At 38.2% G+C, this 15,257-nt stretch overlaps 1 protein-coding gene across 2 annotated transcripts in view; it reads right to left on the reverse strand.

Annotated features, from left to right (window-relative positions):
• Positions 1-8,514: 8,514 nt before the first annotated feature.
• The window catches only part of LOC107655591 (dual specificity tyrosine-phosphorylation-regulated kinase 2), an 11,840-nt gene continuing 5,097 nt past the window's right edge, over positions 8,515-15,257 (reverse strand). For both annotated transcript variants that reach the window (XM_016443129.1, XM_016443130.1), the window contains exon 3: positions 8,515-13,158. In XM_016443129.1, the coding sequence (XP_016298615.1) occupies positions 11,575-13,158 (1,584 nt within the window). In that variant the 3' untranslated portion in view covers positions 8,515-11,574. The remainder of the gene's footprint in view (positions 13,159-15,257) is intronic.

Here is a 15,257-nt window from a genome sequence, read left to right on the forward strand (position 1 = left end):
GATAACAACAAATATTGGCAAGAAATATGTTTATCTACTAAATATAACCCCAATATTACCTGAAAAAGCATAGAGAATTGGTAGAGACTGGTAAGGCATTATGGCTATCTCTAATGTGCATGTTTTGGGGGCTCTTGTACCTGTCTCTGGTCCTAAAACCTCTGGAAATCTTCAACTTATTCATTAGAAATCTCTAGTTTTAGCATCCACTTCAAAATGAAGTTCTGCAAATGCTCACTTTTGAATAGCGAGTGCATTTCATTGCTGTAGTAAATGGCTGTGTAGTTTCTCTGCTGTTATTAACAGCTGTCTGCAGTTAAAGCTTTCATTAGAGTAATGGATGTACACACCTGAAAGCAAGTGCACTGTCATTTTTCTGCTTACCAAGCATAACTGATGCTTATTTCTGAGTAAAGAACATTAAATAGACGTTAGATATTTCTTGACAGTTAAACCTGATTTACAGCCCAGTGTCCCATTGACCACAGTGCCAAGCATATAACCTTGCTCAGGACCTAGTGTACCTGATCTAAATGGCACACAGTTAGCAGGGCTGAGGCTAAATATAAAAGGGTCATGCAGTGCAGGACCTTTGTACAGAAACAGCTGCTTGCTGTTTGTCTCTGAAGAACAGGTAAACACTAATTTGATTTCAAGTCCACTGTGACTGAGGGGGACAGAAACACTCACATTGGCAGACCGAGTGTAGAAGAATGTGAGTCCTGTGATGCTTGCGGGTGAGGAATCCAAACCTCGCTCACAGCTTCCACCAAGTCTAGCCCCACAGGCCTGTTTAGAGAACTGCACAACACATTCATAAACAAAACAGATTGTTTATAAAGTGAACACATAAGAGTCACACCATGTGGAGCTACTTTGCAGTCTGGTGTCACCTAGAAGCATCACAAGCTTATAACCGACTGTGACCTTTCACCTGCCTACATTAATTAGTGTTGATTGCATTAGGGATTTATCTTCTAACCTGTTGCTTTGCAACTGCAAAGAAGGAAAAGTTGACCAAAGATTACGTGAGGAGTAAAATAACCAAGTAGACTAAAATGCTTTTCCAAGGAAGCACTGTATTTTTGTTGAACTGCAGATTGAAAAACAATACTGGGTCACAAAACTAATTTCAACATCTCATTTACATACATCTTTTATATGCTGCTCAAAACAGATTTAAACCAATAAAAGTGGATAATTAAGATGTAGCGTCTGGACCAATCAAACACACAATTTTTCATTTGATTGAACAAATCAGTTATTCATTAGATTAACAAATCGTCACAGGCCCCTCACCCAATAAACTGGGTGCCAGGATGTCTGCAACGACACCAGGCCCCCCCTGGTCCCCATGGCAACCACGACACCTTTGCTAGACCAGATACATTTACGACCTAATGGCATGTTGAGAATTACCCCTCTCACTACAATTTCCATAGGAAAGACACAGTGCACAGTAGAAATTGAATATTCTCTAATTAATTAATAGAAAAACCTTTCTGTGAATGAACACACATATCCTTCAGGTCATTGCGTATATTATTGCTGTCTTGTATATTATCTGTTGTATTGTAGACTATTTTATGCATGCTTATGATAGAACCACTCATTCATGTAACCTTACATATACCATGTTTGGTCTCTATGAATTCGTATTCGGATGATCTAATTGAGAGTGTATATTATATGTTTATACCTATGCAACATATTAGTGTTCTAAGAACCTTTAGTAATCTTTCATCAACACCCAAGCGAATTACATATGCGAAATACCATGCTTAGAGACAAAGGGTCGTAAAACCCTCCAGTAATTGCAACCTCCCGCTTGGGATTTCAGACTTTCTCATTGGACAAGCCCATCTTGAGAGGCGTGAATCTTCTCAGACCTTAAAGGCCTCACTTCAGTGACCCGCCCAGAGTCGGTGGTTTGGTTGAATTCTGAGAAGATGAAAATGTGAGCTACAACTCCAGGATATGCTTGCAGACCACAAGGTGAACAGACAGGGAAAACACGAAACAGAACTTCCCCTGGCAAGCAGGCCCAGACCCCCTCAGCCAAGAGTCCGAACCTGCGAGGGGGGTGGGGGAGAGCCCACTGTTCACACATCACCAACCAGCAGCCACAGGGGGGTGGGGCAGGGACCCCTCCAGAGGATCACTGCAGATACACACACCGTGTGGCCCCACAGACCCCAATGAGCTGGCCAGAGACAGTACATCTGGCAACCTAAATACTGCAGAGACCCATGAGCTGATTCGCTACAAAGAACACAACAAAATCATATCATTAAATAAAACTGAATCTGTCAGAGAAACTCAGAATTGTAACAAATTAATATTCTGTGCAGCATGATAAAACTGAACACAAATAAGCTGATCCTTCATTTACAAGTGAGGTACAAGGCAGGCTATTTATTTCTTCATAGCAAATAGAGCAGGTTTAAAATCATTATTACCATACACTTTCCCTTTTCTTCAGATAACTGGAGTCAGCAGCAATAAGTGTCTAATCACCTCTATAATACCCTTCCTTTCATGTCTCTCTGAAATGGCTGCTTGCTTTACACAAATAAGCTGAGGTCAAGATTATCTTTAGGTAGGACAGAACAAAAGTCTTTTCTCATATGGCAGAACAGATACCTACATAAAGATATTGGCAAATTGCAATGACTTCTACCACAAACTGTAACTGAGATATTACTTGTTAGTGCAGGATATTAGAGCCAAAGCAGTGGATCTTGCCTGGGGCCTATATATTTGCAGGGCTGTTAGGATGAGAAACAGTTAAATTTGCAATTTATACCATGATACTGTTCAACAACATTCAATGTACAACAATATACTATTTACAGTTTGCATTAGAAAGCAGATGTGAAGCTAAACTGCTTGAACATCATCCTTCAGCCAGCTGATACAGCACATCTCTACAATATACATAAAAGATTTGATCAGCTTCCTGTGATGCTGGAAAGTGCTCATTCAAAACCTTTCATCTCCTCTGTTATGAAATGGTCGATATCAGAAAGCTCCCCCTTCTTCCAACCTTTCAATCGACTACAATGCAAAGTCATGAAAGCCACTATGTCATTGCAGATAAGTGTTAAAGTGAAATACAGCAAATGAAGATCACAGTAGTCTGCATATAATAATTATAGTTCAAGCAGTGTTTTAACAAATATACAAATGTTTAAGCCTTGTTTTGCCATAATATTTTAAATTACAACAATTACTTTTAGTTTAGAATGATAGAGAGACTACTCAAACAACTATCCTAGCATGCCCTATCACAGGTCAAGATGTATGCACTTGAATGCAGGCACTCTGATCCCCTGATTCAAAGCTGCTCCTCTTCCCTCTCGGGGATTCTGATGGCTGAAAATAGCATGGCTTCAACTCAACTGACTTAACAGTTCCTGCGAATCATGGCGGTTCCCTATTCTCAGTCTCTCACATTCCTAATATGGTGAGGAAGATGGTCCAGGCTGCCAGCTTCTCCAATACGAGAGTTAACTATCCTGTCACCACTTAAGAGTAGTTATTTGGATTGATGGATTCAACACAATCCTGGAAAACACATTTGCAAATATCGGTTTCAAATTGCACCTCAATCATACCTCATACGTGCACTTTTGTTAAACATGGCAAAAAACTTCTCTAAATCCAGAATGCAATTGCAATACTTTATTTCCAAAAACTTCATTAATACATACATTAAACCCAAACATGACCACTAAGTGTAAATTCGAGGGAAGATTAGGTTATACAATGCAGTGCAACCCTGTGAACCACAGAGTTGTGATCTATAAAATAATTTTATCTGTTGCAACTGATATTCAAATGTACTTAAATTATTAATTACAATTTACAAATACAAAACCTGTTTAAATGTTTAGTTTTAAGGATTATAAACTATAACTAATATAAAAATATACAACTAATTCAGATCTTTGTAAATTGGAGAGAAAACAGCTTAGTATTTAACACTTACATAAATACAGAGGCAAAAGAGAAATTTACTTCTTTCACTAAGGGTCTCAGGCCCTCCCCCGCCCCTCAAATCAGCTGACATCATCACTGACGACAGTGCCTGCTGAGGACGATTAGCTGCATTTACTGGCCCCCTGCCAGAAATTAAACAGACAAGTTTAGCATATCATTGAACTAGGAAGTTCATTTAAGAAAAACGCAGTAAAAAACAGTAAAATGCAAAATCAAAACCAACAAAAAGTGGGGGGAGGGGGTTTGTATATTAAACCGAGTGAAAAGTTAATAACACTTCTTTTAAGGCAGATTTGTGTTCATAACTAGAGTTATTTCTTGGTGCATGACTTCAGCTGTGTAATGATGCATGATGAAAACATCATGTGTAAGTTTACAAGAGATACAGTATGCGGGTGGTGTTTTGAATGGCACTCTAAGGCTTTAGGACAGAGAATCCTGGTCCTCTCAAAAATGTTTGGCTGTTAGACACTGATCATTGTCATATCATTCAGTTGATGTGAGGACCAAGGGTGGTATCAGGTGCTGGCTGACCACGAGAGACCTCTAAGGGTGTTCATATTCTAGCTGTTGAGCTAACTTCAAAGAAGAGGAGCAGCACTCCCTCCAGCTCAAAGGTCAGCGAGACCGTCCCACAGAAGCCTCATTTACTCTACTTCTTAGAAAGCCTGTTCCTCGTGCTCCATTAGGCCAAAGAGCTATTTGGCTGGCAGCATGAACAGCATAATAATTACCTATGGATAAATGTCCATGGATGAGATGGCAGTCTAGACAAGAACACCAGGTTATGAAATAGAACATAAAGCTGAAAATACCATCAGAAGTCATATTTCTGTTCCTCATGAGATAGGAACTGAATATGGAACACTGCAAGGTTAAACTTGGTTTCCTAGGTCATGCAAATGCAGTACGCTTAAGAATCTCATAATCCTATGGATTATGTCAATACAATCATGAGTTTGTTTACTCATAGATTTGAGAAAGGCAGCAACTGACAAGAACTGCATGATCCTGAAATACATGATACCTGAAATAGTTCTTTTTTTAAAACTGAAAACTTCCTGAAGATGATTTATACTTTTTTTTTCCAATGGGGAATGAATATAAGTGGCTCAATACATTGCTACAAGTTTCTTTTTTTCTTTCTAATACGTGGAGCATCTGAGCTTTTATTTTTTATTTTTTGACAACTTTGTCAAATTCCTAGAATAATGAATGCACAACCACTAGTTGGAGAAAAATCTATGTTTTAAATGAAAAATTCTTTAATATATCAGTCTCAAAAACATCTAACAAAATTTTATACTTAAAAATTATTTATTTTAAAGAAATGTAAAGGGATATGACATTGATGGTTCATACTCTCTGGGGGAATACCCCCTATACATGGCACCCTCAGTCTGTAAAATGCATTCCTCTGAATTCCAGTGGTATGACATCACCAGCTCTGTTTGTTTACAGAGGCCTATCACATGGGCATTCTTCCCACACTTGCTTGCCCAGCAAAGATGAAGAAAGGCCAATCAGCCAAAACAACAGAAAACTGTACTAAAAACTATACTAAAACTGTCCCTTCTGCCTCCTGTCTCTGAGTTATGCTAACTTGACTCTGCTTTATTTCATGAGTCATTTAACGGGCCTAAAATAAAATGGAAAGTTTGCTTTAGTTCACAGTCATCTTGTTGTTGTTCAGCTGAGCTCATATTCTGAAATCAACGTTGTAAGCTTAATATGTTACTTAGCATTGCAGAGAATTGGAAGGATCAAGGAAGATTCAAAGCAGTAGTTTTTGATACAAAAATCTGAACAACCAATAATAATAATAAAAAAAACATCAAACTTTATCTCCATCTCCAAAGCTCCATATAGCCTACTCAAGAATTCTATACAGCAAAACATTCTTTGTTAAACCTAAAAAAAACTAAACTTTTTTTTGGTACTCTACAAGGAATATATTCAAGACACCAAGATATTTTCCATCCCTTAGTTCAGTGGTTCCCAATCCTGGTTCTGGAGAATCCCCAACACTGCACGTTTTTGGTGTCTCTCTTATCTGACACTCACATTTGAGGTCTTGGAGTCTTCACTAATGAGCTGATGAGTTGAATCAGGTGTGTTTGAATGGGGAGACATCTAAAATGTGCAGTGTTGGGGGTTCTCCAGCACCAGGATTGGGAACCACTGCCTTAGTTGAATGGTATTGCCTTCATGAATGGCTTAGATGTTGGAGCAAGACTAATTTCTGATATCATACAATGATAGCAAAAATATGCATGATTGTAGAGTAATTACGACCTAGAAGACGAAAAGGTAGCCTGTGGTTGGAACTGATCAAAGAATTGACATGTTAGAAGCCCAATCAAAGCCTATTAATAGTTTTCCTTTAAACCATAATTGGCATAGACAGCAACACAACTTCCTGCTCAAGTCTTATAAAAGACCCAGCACACCACAAATTCTCAGCGCTTTCCATTCACTGAATTAATTAGCACTACAGACAACACATTTACACTGATGTCAAGACTTTCTACAGAGGAACACCTTTATTAAAGTCACTGAGAGCAGTTGAGAATTTCTCTGCTTCAGAAAGCTACCACACTGCAATATTTATGATTGGTTGTTAGTAATTATCAAAAGACAAGGGACTTTTTATCAAAACACATCCCACAAATTGGTACATTAGACATTAGATGAGGAATCACAGACATTCTCCCACCTTTTGGTGCACTTGAAATAGGAGAGTGAAGCAGCTTTCAGATTTCTGCCAATGACTCATTTATTTGGACTAGCTAGAGTACTGTTGGCATCAATTTTGCCCACTCTATTTTTTATTGCCTCAGGATATGACTCAAGAAAAGTAGCAGAAACACATAGTCAGTGGGTGGTCTTACCATTTATAAGTAGGAGTTTCTAAACTTCCTGTAAATAATAAATGCAGCCTTGCTTTACGCAGAAAACAACTGCCAAAATAAATCCACACTGTCCAAATCTCTAAAATTGACAACAGGCTGCTGCTCATTAGTGGTTTTGTGTTGCTTGTTACAAGTAAACAACTTTGTAGTTTCTCTATACTTTATTAACAGCACACACGGTGTGTTTGCATGGACAATATCTTTGGTATCCAAAGTTCCCTTAAGGAAAACCACAACAGTACATACAGAATTCTGCATTGATACAACATGATAAAAGATGAAAAGGGCTCACTACACAGTACTTTTATGAATAATGCTGACATGCACTTAAGTTCTCCTCCCCCAGTTTTATTAGCCAAAGCCATGTGTAGTATTTATCAAAATGGATGAACAGTATTATATTGAACTGTCAAACTCAAATGTTGCTTACAGACCAACTGTCAATCGGAGGTTCCTAGGAAGAACAGTACCATTGCAGAATTCCCTTAGTTTGTTAAATATGTACCTGAATATGGACTAGTACTGAATGCCCAGATCCTTAGAAATCCTTTTGCAGCCCTTTAAACAGATCTTCTTTTAACAATAGCCAAAATTGCGTGTATCTTTTTTAGTGCTGTCAAACGATTAATCGCATCCAAAATAAAAGTATTTGTTTACGTGTGTATTGTACATATTATGTATATATAAATACACACACATACAGCATATATTTTGAAAATATTTACCTGTATATATTTATATTAATATAATTTATATCATATATAAATATTTAATATATAAACGTAACATATTTTTCTTAAATATATACATGCATGTGTATTTATATGTACATAGTAAATATACACAGTACACACATATATTATGTAAACAAAAACTGTTATTTTGGATGCAATTAATCGCGATTAATCGTTTGACAGCACTAATCTTTTTCCATGGCAAAGCTGGTCAAACCTGCACCTGACTTGATTTGACCACCTGACTCCAATGACTTGATTATTGTAGAAATGTACTCTTTCCTCTATAATTATTAAACCTCCTTGGGGTTAAGACTGTTCACACTAAGAACAATAACTATTTTTGTACCAAGAATATCAAATTGCAACACATTTATTCAATGTGCACACTGCCACTATTCTGTGAGCACAATGCAGAGGCACGCTTTAAAGTCGGGCGGATTTTGATTGGCTTCCAATGTTTTTATCATTCATCGGCTGGGAAAATGCTCTGAAAATTATCCCAACAATATTGTCCCTTTGTGTTATCTTTATAGTTGTGGTATGGAAGTTTGAAAGATTTCTAAAAAGATTTTTAAAACTTTATGGTTATAGTTATCTTTCTTGATTCTCAAGTGACTTAAAGCCACAATAGTGTTAATTCATGGCTCAATCCTTTTGTGAACTGAACCAACAACCCTCTGGTTTCTTACCTTAAGCAGTATCCACTATACCACACCACCCCTTGCTAATGTGTGGTCAAAGCATTCTGTCACACAGATGATCTGAACTGAAATACAGAACAAACCATTAGTTACTGGCTTAGATTTTAGGTTTTTCCGATTGCTTAATAACATCACCACAAAAGCATTTAGTAAAGATGGACATTAAAACTTTTATTATTAATATATTCCAGCCACAACAATAAAATTTAACAAATGATCACTAGAAAAAAAAACTCTTCTTCCGTCAGCTGTACAATACATACAGTATCATTAAACTGGCTGCCAATAATAAAACCCCACTACAGCAATATATGTAGTGTTTTCAGCAGCATTTCACAAAATTAAAACACTATACATATGTACACATCCACATCAAATTCTCAACAAATTCACATATGTACAGTACGTTTCTGTGGCTGAATATAAACAACGTCAACTTTGTTCCTCCGTTTAAAGATTCGTTTTAAAAAAAGAACTGACCGAAGTTGACAGTGGGTAGCTAGATTCAAGATTTAGGGCATACATTTAAAAATCGTAAAAACCACATTGTTTTAAAATGTAACTTTCAGCCATGTAGTTTGATTTTCCTCAACAATGCTACCACTGTATTGCACACTGGGATGACAACTGACTCACTGTGGATTTCTTGTTACAGTTTTCACTGCTCTGGAGATACATCCAACCATGTCAAGTAACAGAGGTTTGGAGGTATGCTACATCTGACAGACATTTTAACAGGTGATGTGACTGTCTAATAGAGCTCAAGCATCCTTCCCCTATCATTGCCTCTCCACAGAGGATTATCAATTTCAAGACATGCCCTTAAGTGGCTTGATGGCCTCTTGATCAGGTAAAAAGAGAAATTCTGGCTTCTTTTCCCTCATAGCCACTAACACAGAAAGGAATGCACTTTGGTATGTACCAAATGCCCTGGATTCATAAAGTACAAGAATATTACAACAGTCTGAGGTAAAATATCAAAATGTGTTCTTATTCCTATTGTAATAAAATTAACCAAATGTATCTCCTCAAATACTTCGATGTTAAGACAACATGAATGCAGTGCTGAAGACACTTGTTCTATGTCACTGTAGTAATTGTTGTCTCTTACTAAGACATCCCTGTTGGAAAAGGGCCCAAATGTTATTTCTCCTCTCAAATCATAGTATAAAAAACATAGAGTGTCCAAACTGCATGTACAACCTCAACTGTGCGGCCACTTATTCCCAAGTCCCATTTAATGAGGTCTGGGAAATATCTTTGGGCGATGCTCAAACATGTGCAAGAGAATCACCATGAGTCTTTCAAAGTAAATGGAAGGGAGAAACGTTGTTTGAAATAAAAATGAATGGCATTGATAACCAAAGGCACATTGTATTAAACCTAAGGGCACAATTATTCCACACTGCTGTCAATTCACAGAACAATAAAAAAAGTGTAAAGTACATTGTGAAATGCCTGCTGATGTTAGCAGGTAACTTCTGTATCTATAAAGCACTATGGGTGTCCAAAGGGGCCTGAGCCCCTGTGCAGTAGGCCTGGAGGGCACTGTGTCAGTCTCCAGTGGGGGGGTGAGGGATCAACATGAGCATTACAGCTTTGCCGGTCTCCCTGACAGACCATAGTTTGACCCACATCCACACCCCCACAATCCGTGACTGCTTGAATGTAAGCAGGACTACCTCCTGCTAGAGTAGGATTTCAAAGTAGTGGCAGATATATTTCTTTGTGCATTACACCATAAATCACTCGATTGATATACAAGCCACATTCAGGCCACTGGTTCCACCTGTTAGCTCTTCATTGACACAATAAAATGAAATAAATAAACTTATTAAGCTTTTACACCCATGTCAGTCGAATTATTCTTTCCATGTCATAAATGCTACAAAAGTTGCCAGCCTTTTTTTTTTTTCAAATCCAACTGTTCTGGATTTGGGGGAAAAGTGTTAATAATTATTTATTATTAAAAAAGGGAACAACCTTTTAGAATTTTAACTTTGGCCTAATATTAGCAAGTCCACACAATGATTATGTAACAATATGAGGGTATGCAATGTAGCCATCTGTATTAGTGGTTATAAATTTGATTCAAGATTTGAATCACGTGTCATGCTCTGCCATAACATTGTCCACCTAAAATATTTATCTTTATTAGCATCGTTACTTGCTTGCATTCAGGTAAATGCAATGTCCAACCTTCCTATTCTTCAATTCTTAGTCCTAGTCAATTCAAAAAAGCATTCACTTTAGAGACAAAAATAAATCTAGACTCTAACTTGCAAACTAACCAGTCTTCGCTCATTGTGATTACACAACACTGTTTTGATCCATGAACATTAAGTTTCAAGCTATAAAAAATTAATAAATAAAAAAGGTAAAGCACCATTTTTTTCCTTCCAGGACAGTACTTCCTGTAAAAGCAACTCTTCCAGCAAATAGCTTATAATTACATTAACGTACACCTGTCAAGTACTACTGAGAACAGTATTATTTCTATCAAACCACATAAATTCCTTTAAATTTGCCATGAATCTACTGTAGTGTAGACCACTCTAGACACTCTCTCTTTTCCTCATTTAATTTCTTTAAGGAATGTCAAGAGATTTACAGGCACAAACCAAATCTATCATGTAAACATTGTTTCTTTCTGCTACCTCATAACAGTTTGCAACATCCACTCTCCATTATGACCGGTTTCTCTTACCATAGTATGTTCTCTATTCTTGATATTGACAACAATGATGCTGGGAAATGCAACAAGCCTCAGATCACATAGCTTTTAGTAAAATGCATTTTTAATCCTCAGCCATTAACGCACTATTTATCCGACAGGATCTGAGGGTGGTGATTAAAATTTCAGAAGCACACAAAACAATGTATCCTACCATTACTTCATTGTAGCGAGGCCATTTACTTTTTATGCTACAAGATTAGGTATTAAACCATGTGGGACTTTTTGTTATTATAGACCAGATTGTATGAATGCTCCTTCAAAGCAGCATTCAACACAGCCCTGAGATAAAAACTTAAAAGTGTTGTTCCCCCTTTCTTGGCCATTTGAGCTTTCCTAGAAAAAAATCCAACTAAAGGTGCTACGAAGCAGTTCATAAATGGTGGATATGCGTTAACGACTCTTATTCCTAAAAATGCCACACTTCTGAATGCTCAGCTTTGCACAATTTCCAATATTATAATTTCAAAGAAAAAAGAAATTAGTGTTCAGCTAACTAATTTTGGCAACACTGTCCTTTGTTGTATATTCCCATTGGCATCAGTCATTTGTGCCAGGTTAGTCCTTAATTTTGTGGCTGAGCCAGAAGGGGGAGGTAATTTGGAGATTGAACTTATAGCACCAGTACCCTCATTGATCCGCTTTACAGTGGTTTTCTCCCCAGTGGGAGGTTTTGGCAAGCGTCTTCTGAGCCATGGGTGGCGGAGGGCCTGACTAGGAGTCATGCGCAGGGACGGGTCCCACTCTAGACACTGTTTGAGAAAGTCCAAGAAGAGGGGGTCGTCACAGCCCTTAAGTGCTGTCACCCAGTCCCTGCTGCCTGGTGGACCTCTGAGCTTGCCCCTACGTGACCTTCCCCCATTCAACACCACTAAGCCATCAGGTAAGGTTGTGACTGTGCAGTAACGGGGGTATCCCTTTGAACTGACAAAATTTTTGGCTCTCTTAGATGAATCCAGTAGCTTCTGGGAGGGCATACCCAGCAGCTCTATGACACATGCTAGTTGGTCCCCTTCATCTTCTCCAGGCAAGAGAGGGTACCCTGTAAGTAATTCCGCTAAGATACAACCTAAGCTCCACATATCAATTGGGATCCCATATCGAGCACCCAGAATGACCTCTGGGGCCCTGTAGAAGCGTGACTGTATGTAAGTGTAGACCCGTTGATGCTCGTAGCAGCTGGAGCCAAAGTCGATCACTTTTATCCCACTGCGCCCCTGCTGCTTCAAAAGGATATTCTCAGGCTTGAGGTCGCAGTGAATGATTCTGTTCTTGTGCAAGGAGTCGAGACACTGCAAGATGGAGTGTGCAAACTTGCGCACTAGTGGCAAACTAAAGCCCTGAAACTTGTTTTTCTTGATAAGCTCATAAAGGTTCATGCTGAGCAACTCGAACGTCATGCAGATATGGTTGCGGAATGTGAAGTTCTCCAGCATGTGGATGACATTCATGGTGGAGTCCTTATCCTGTTTGCGCAAGTGTTCCAGAATGCGAATTTCCTCAGCTGCTTGGCGATGGAATCGCTTTTCGTTCCGTACCATTTTCAGGGCCACTTGCTGGTGGATCTTGTGGTCGTAGGCCTTCACCACCTGGCCAAAACTGCCTTTACCAATAACCTTTAGAACTTCATACCTATATGCTATATGGTCATGGGGCACATGAATGTAGGAGCCCTGATCATCATCATAACCTCCATTGTTTGAACCCCCAACTACACCTTGTCTTTTCTTTGCATTTGGACCTATAAAATAGATCTCAGGGTAGCTGAAGATCTCTTGGTGTTCAAACACTGAAAGCTTAGACATGTACTGTTTCATAGCCTGCTCAGGAGTCAAAGGTGCTGGCTTGGGTTTGCTTTCAGTTGATTTGATGGAAGTTGAGCTGCCTTGTCGACACTGGCTGCTTTCTTGCTGCTTCTCCGGCATGGCCAGACCTACGGTTGTCAACCCATTGGGTTGTGCAGTCAACACTGTCCGTTTGTTACTGTTCTCCTCGAACAGCTGTTGAACGTGGATCTGCTGGTGATTCCCGATGTGCAGATGGTCATTCATTGTGTGCTTATTGCCTCCAGCCTGGATAAGGTAAAACAAAAACAACATGCATCATTTGAGGATTGATTCCAAAATAAATTAAGATAACACAGATGATATAACAAACCAAATTTAGATTGGACACAAAACAGACTAGAGCTATAGAATCTTTTGAAGGTATTGAATATTCAAGTTATTTCAACCCTGTCAATGCTGATGGAAGAACCTAGGTCTATTCTTCTGTAGCAAGAATATTCAAAGCAGTCTCTTAAAGTGTAAGGTGAAAGGGAGGTCACTTCAGGTCAGATAACACAATTGTAAGAATGACTAACGATTTTTCCATGATTCTCTACAATAGGCTTGCCTATTGTATGTGTATTTGCATACACTATTAAAAAAGAAGAAAAGCCTAGGCAGGGTACAACTAAATGCTCTTTGTCTATTCTTATTGGATCAAGAGGAATGAAGCTTCCTAAACTAAAGACCAGATATCAGCACATAATCTACATAATGAAAAGAAAGGCTTGAAAGACTAAATGTACAATAGATTAGGCACTTATGTAGTATCCTAAATGGTATCCCTTGGTATGCATTGACTTCAGACTGAACATGATGGGTCCTTCTCACATAATCATATAAACATTTTTTTTTTTACTATTCTTGCAAACGAATCAATGTGTTCATGACTGCATGGTTTGCATAATTTACTTCAAAATGTTACATTACTGGCCTAAAAGATTGGTGTCTGAGGTGTAGAGTACAATTTCTTAACCTTTCAATTCAAATGCTATTTGTTGTTATACCTTGTTTTTAGGATGGGGAAATCATACTTGTGCACAAAGCTATAGAAGGCGAGTTTTTTGTTTATTCAAGGACATTAGACATGAATTTCCTGCTTTCCTGAATCTCCTGCCCGGCAAGATGCTTGCTTCCTTGATAATGTGATTACCTCTGCATCTTGTTTTTACAAGGACATCCTGTTGCTTCAGTCAGACATTTGTGGCAACCTTCTCATTCTATACAAAAACAAAAACGCTTACACCTTTGAGTTTGAACATGACTCCCCTTGACATGGCGGCTGTCCTGTTATTTCAGACCAACCCTCTACATTGCGAGTAAATCACTCGCATATGCGACTAAATCTTCACTCTGGCGACTAAATGATGTCTAATATTAGCCAATGGCTAATAAATTCTCAGATTTTACTCGCCAGTGTGTGAGTTGGAGGCTAAGTACTAAGTTTAGCACAGATATATTTTCACTCGCCGAACACTCTGACTGAGCGCTTCAGAGTTTCTCTCTCCTCAAGCGATCTGTGCTATTTTTCAGTTCACCTCAATGGATGTGCAGCGCACCTGTATTTAACGTACCGTAAATTCTAGTGTGAAGGCGCACACCTTGCCGTCACTTTGTCTCACACACACGCAGAGAGAGAGAGAGAGAATTGACGCGCTACATGTAAACGATATTCTTTGTTGTATTTTCTTGTCAAAATAACAGCGTTCCTTTGGAATTCTTTAGCTTTTAAGAACTGCCGGGTTTTCCGGTAGTGGGCGGAACTAATGCGCAAACGGCAATCTCATTGGCTGGCGCTCATCTATTATCGTCCCTGTTTTGATTTCAGCAAATCAGTTCGAGCGAACACACACAACCGGATTAATATTCATGAATTCAGCAGCTCATTAATCCTTAGTGCGTTTTAAATTTAAATCCTTATTAGTAGAATTCGTATCATTATTATCTTATCAGTATTTTTGTTAGTTTCCCCCCAATTTTTTTTACAGAAACACTGAATGACAAAAAGCACCACCACCAGTCAGTTCATTTAAAATGACTAATATGCATTCATACATGGTTATCAAGTTTAAATTCTAATTACTAAAGTTCTATCATCAAATAATACTTGATTATCATATTATAATGCTTGACTGACTGAACTGACTGATGTACGTTCAGATATTTAAAAACTGTGCCATTTTACAAACATTTTCATGTACAGTCGTGGTAGTCGTGGTCAGCACCCTTGGTAAATATGATCAAAAAAGGCTGTGAAAATAAATCTGCATTGTTAATCCTATTGATCTTTTATTTTAAAAAATGTACAAAAATATAACCTTTCATTAAAGAATAAGAATTTAAAA

This window comes from Sinocyclocheilus anshuiensis, unplaced genomic scaffold (genome assembly GCF_001515605.1).
Source record: "Sinocyclocheilus anshuiensis isolate Anshui unplaced genomic scaffold, SAMN03320099.WGS_v1.1 scaffold916, whole genome shotgun sequence".
Classification (NCBI taxonomy): domain Eukaryota; kingdom Metazoa; phylum Chordata; class Actinopteri; order Cypriniformes; family Cyprinidae; genus Sinocyclocheilus; species Sinocyclocheilus anshuiensis.